The 4,881-nt window shown below is 42.2% G+C and overlaps 1 protein-coding gene across 2 annotated transcripts; it reads right to left on the reverse strand.

Annotated features, from left to right (window-relative positions):
• Positions 1 to 2,343: 2,343 nt before the first annotated feature.
• Positions 2,344 to 3,866, reverse strand: LOC121747673 (calmodulin). 2 transcript variants are annotated; one of them, XM_042141755.1, is made up of 2 exons: positions 3,648 to 3,866; positions 2,344 to 2,946 (listed from the first exon to the last, which is right to left on the reverse strand). In XM_042141755.1, exons 1-2 carry the CDS (start codon positions 3,721 to 3,723, stop codon positions 2,573 to 2,575), a joined length of 450 nt encoding a protein of 149 aa, XP_041997689.1. In that variant the 5' UTR covers positions 3,724 to 3,866; the 3' UTR covers positions 2,344 to 2,572. The 2 variants fall into 2 exon arrangements, with proteins under 2 accessions (XP_041997689.1, XP_041997690.1); XM_042141756.1 differs by having other exon boundaries at positions 2,344 to 2,965; positions 3,648 to 3,858.
• Positions 3,867 to 4,881: the final 1,015 nt, after the last annotated feature.

Below are 4,881 nucleotides of genomic sequence, written 5' to 3' on the forward strand. Positions count from 1 at the left end.
ATGAGCACGGGCTCGGGCTCGGGCTCGATGCTCGATGCTCGATGCTCGAGGCTTACGGCGGGGCAGGCGACCGTGCCCGTGTGCACGCGTTTGGGTTCTACAACCCTTCTTAGTCCATTATAATTATTACACGTATTCATTCTTCTTATTAAATAATAGTTTAATAAGAAAGTTTGTTACTTTCAATGTGAGATAATTAACTCTCTTAATTAGTCACATGGTTTCACTCATAGCTTATTTAATTAGATCGCAATTTTGCCAAGCTTTAATCCATTATTTCTCATTCACCGGGAATCGGATTTGAGAAAATGAATATACCACGGTCATCTACTCCGAACGTAGATTAACGCTATATCATTTAATTTTATAAAATTAAATATCTCATTGAAATTATTCTTGGTTAAAATCTTTTGTTTGGGCATACGATTCCAAACGAAGATTCATCATAACGTTTGAAATTTATAATAAATTCCACCCTTATACATATTTTCGATATTTTGTAAATACCAGTATATAATTTTACAAATCTTCCTGTCCGGCCAGTGCATCGGGCGGGCTATCATCCGCCACTGTGGGTATGCGGACGATAGCACATCCATCGTCCCCGCCCTATGCTTCGTCCGCGGACGATATGCGTTAAACCATTCATCTTCCGCGGTATCGTCCGCCCCACTGCGGGCGAGGCGGACTATGCCGCGAACGATGCAACGCGTTTCCATTTTTTTTATTCTTCAAATTTTTTTTATATATATAACCACTATTTACACTTCATTTTCACTCTTTCATCTCATTATTCTCTATTTCACTTTATAAAATGAATCCCGGTGATTACCCAAGTCCGAATAGTCCGATGTTTGGTGGTGGTGCACGGTGGCCGGGTACAGATCCTGATGAATATCGGCCCTTCGACTCCAACACCTAGTACGATCCCGAATTCAGTACTGATTCGTACGGCCTGTCATACATGGAGCCGTCTCCCACCCGCGCTGCCGCCCCACCCCGCCGCGCCGCCGCCCCCTCCAGTGCCGCCACGTCGGGCTCCTTCGCCAGAAAGAAGCGGAACAGGCTACGGGCCCAGAAGTTGCCACATCTGAAGAAGAATGAAGAGTTCGCCCCAGGGAGGACGAACTACAACCCGGATGAAACCCTCGTCTTGGCGAGGCGTTGGATAGATATTTTAAAGGACCCGGTGTTTGCCAACAACCAAAACCAAATCGCGTACTGGGAGCGCATCGTTGATCGCTACAATGAGGCGAAGCCACCAAGCGCCTACAAGCGTCATAGGGAGCAGCTCCGCAAGCACTAGGATCAGGTGAAGAAGCAAGTCAACTTGTTCTCGGCGGAGTACGAGAAGTGCTTGAGGGAGTAGGGCAGCGGCGAGAGTTTGAGTGATGTGCGCGATAGAGCGCTTGCGTCATACATTTCATTATACGGCGAATTCAAGCATTACAACGCCCGGCTACTCTTGAAGGACAAGCAGAAGTTCCAAGCAGGGATTCTGCCCTCGGCTGTGGCAAAGAGGACGAAGAACACCGCTGCCGGTGATTACACGAGCAGCGAAAGCGGCGCATATCCAGTGGACCTCAACCGAACGATGTACGAGGATGAGAGTTCCGGTACACCAGTGTCATCCCGGCAGCCCACTGGCGTCAAGGCTGCCAAGAACAAGGGCAAGGCGAAGGCGACATCCTCACAGGCCCCGGCCGTGGCCCCGAACCCGACCCCGGCCCTGACTTCGGCTGTGGGACATGCCTACGCGGAGTTGGTGGCGGCCGCCAACCGGAGGACATTGTTGGACACACACCACGCCCTCATGCAATGCGACGACCCGACCAAAGCTGAATACCTCAAGTGGATGATCGATGATCTGCGCCGCAAGCTGAGAATGAACTTGTAATGTAGGATGCCCTGAACAGATTACATGGACGAGGTCCCTTCGTCAAACAGCCAAAGCAACAGAACCGAGGCTAAAATTACAAACAAAATTTCCCAATGCACCGCAAGGCTATGTATTGCTAATAGTACAGTACTAGAAAACTGAACTATTAATTCCAAGAATCCATTCTGTATTATTCATATGTGGTCACACAGATAAAGAATCACCATCCATATATTTACAGTTATTGCTTGCAAAATGCGTCACTTTCCAATAAACTGACCAATCTAACTGCAGTATCTTAAACAAGTCCTGCAAATTGAGCATTTATCGCTCTCTTGCAAGCAAATTCAAGCCCTGTGCATAAATCTCCAAATAATAACATATCAAAGGTCTAGTCAGAGAATTATCCCTAAAAAAATTGATAAAATTCAAGTTTGGACAATCATGGGAAAAAAAGCTTACAGTTACAGGGGTAGTAGGGAAACTAGAATTGCTGCAAATAAGGAGTCACAAATACACATCAGAAAGAATAGTCACGACAACAACAGATCATGAAATATTCAACAACATCAGCTTGACAAATTCAAACTCATTGGAGATATGAAAAACATCAGACTAGCCAAGCCAACTCTTCATGCATTATTTTCTTTTCTTTTTTCAATCTATAGAAGCTTGCCGAGACATACTAGCTGATCATTTGGCCATCATCACCTTGACAAATTCTTCGTAGTTTATCTGTCCATCGCCATCAACATCAGCTTCCCTGATCATCTCATCAACTTCCTCATCAGTCAGCTTCTCCCCGAGGTTTGTCATCACATGGCGCAGCTCAGCAGCAGAGATGAAGCCATTCTGATCCTTGTCAAACACACGGAATGCCTCTTTTAGCTCCTCCTCTGAGTCAGTGTCCTTCATTTTCCTCGCCATCAGGTTCAAGAACTCGGGGAAGTCAATGGTTCCATTACCATCAGCATCCACCTCGTTAATCATGTCTTGGAGCTCAGCCTCGGTGGGGTTCTGACCTAGGGACCTCATAACGGTTCCAAGCTCCTTTGTGGTAATGCAACCTGTCGAGCAAATCCTAAGCTGGGAGATACAGATTCTACATAAAGATTAGTTAATTCGACAAACAGCAATGGATATGTCAACAGATAGGTACTCCCTCCATTCCGTGTTAATTGAGTCATTTTTCTATTTTGGGATGTTACCAGATAATTGAGTCATTTCTATTTTGACAAAAAGTAACCATTTTTCTTCCTTTATTCTCTTTTCATCTCTTACTTTATTCTCTCTTAGTTTATTCACTATCCACGCATCACACTATTTTTAATCTCCGTGTCGAAAAAAAGCGCCTCTATTCAGGAAGGGAGGGAGTATTATTTTAGATCTTGCACATCCTAAGAAGATCTAATATTTTGAGCAAAACGAATAATATGACCAAGTTGAACAGTATGGTAAAGCTCAATTACAATTTCACAATCTACGATAAGATGCAAGAGCCAACGAAAGATGAACTCTCAAATCATAAACATTGCATTTCCCAACACAACAACTTTCCTAGGGCTTCACAGCAAACTATGGAAACATCGAAATGCATTAATACGATGCCTAAATAACCTCAAAATCGCAATTTTGACGTATTAATTTAAGCTAATTCAAAGCCACAGTTCGGATCAACCAAATAAAAAATACACAAAAATCAATGAGTTACGTGAAAGAAATCAAATCCAAAAAAAAATAGGGCGAGAGAAGAAGAGAAGCTGCGAACCATCGCCATCCTTGTCGAAAAGGCTAAAGGCCTCCTTAAACTCAGAGATCTGTTCGTCAGTCAACTGATCCGCCATTATTCCGCCTGTAAATGCTAAATAATTTCAAGGATTCTTCTTTTCCTATTTCCTTGTTTTGATTTTTGGGTTTTGAAATGAAATGCTAAACGAGATGGCCTCCTATTTGTAGCAAAACAAAACAACCTTTTTTACTAATCAGCTTAATTAGCATCTTTAAAAAGGCAAAAGAAAATCGTTGTTATTAAATCGTAGTCATACCTTTCAAAGGCCAAATCATATATTTACTCACTCTATTTTTTGTTTTTTTAACTTCTACGAATCTTTCTTGAATTTCGTAGGCTTTTCTATTAATATTCGTGCTTGCTTCCGTGCAATACTATTGCACATGAAAATTCTTACTCTAACTAAATTAAGGCATTCCTCAAAAAAATGATGTCATTTTTCAAATTTCTCATTCAAATAAAGTCATTTGTCTCCAATCTATTAATTATAAAACAACATCTTACCAATTAAATTACATTATCACTCTATAAAAAATAGTAGTACTTTTTGGGATGAAAATGGTATGTAGAAATCTTCAATATATATTTAGTAAAGTCTTATTATAGTTCCATCTATTAGTCATTTCTCATATGTATCCTTTTACCCATTATTATAAACCATAGTAGTATTAGTTCAATAAGTGATAGAAGTTGTAAACTGAAGCAACCACATATTAACATTCTTTAATACTACTATAATTTAGGAAGCTGGGTTATTTTTAGAGTACACTTGAGGACATGGTTAATTAAATTTCCTTAATCCAACTCTTATTAAAATCACTTTAGCTCATCAATCTCTTATTTTGGTCATAGTCTACTGATGGGGTACGAACTAAACAAGCCCAACAGCAGTGACGGCCCATCAGCCCAAAGCCCAAGGAGGAGTATGAGTTCGGCATTACCAAAGAGTTCGGAGGAGTTCGGCATTACCAAAGAGTTCGGCCTCAGCCTACAGCTCGGTAAAAGCCAACCAATCAAGCTCTGCTCTCAGGTCGGCATCAAGCTCTACTCTCAGATCGGCAACCAAAGCAGTTCGGTCTCGGTATTCGACCGAACAAGGAGTTAGTGGACCCATACAGGATGTCCAACACACCCACTACCACGTGATGTCAGTTCAGGCCACGATCGTAGGCCATGACCTACGCTTCACCCACGATCTTAGGCCATAACCTAC

The sequence above is a fragment of the Salvia splendens genome, chromosome 9 (genome assembly GCF_004379255.2).
Source record: "Salvia splendens isolate huo1 chromosome 9, SspV2, whole genome shotgun sequence".
In the NCBI taxonomy this organism is placed as follows: domain Eukaryota; kingdom Viridiplantae; phylum Streptophyta; class Magnoliopsida; order Lamiales; family Lamiaceae; genus Salvia; species Salvia splendens.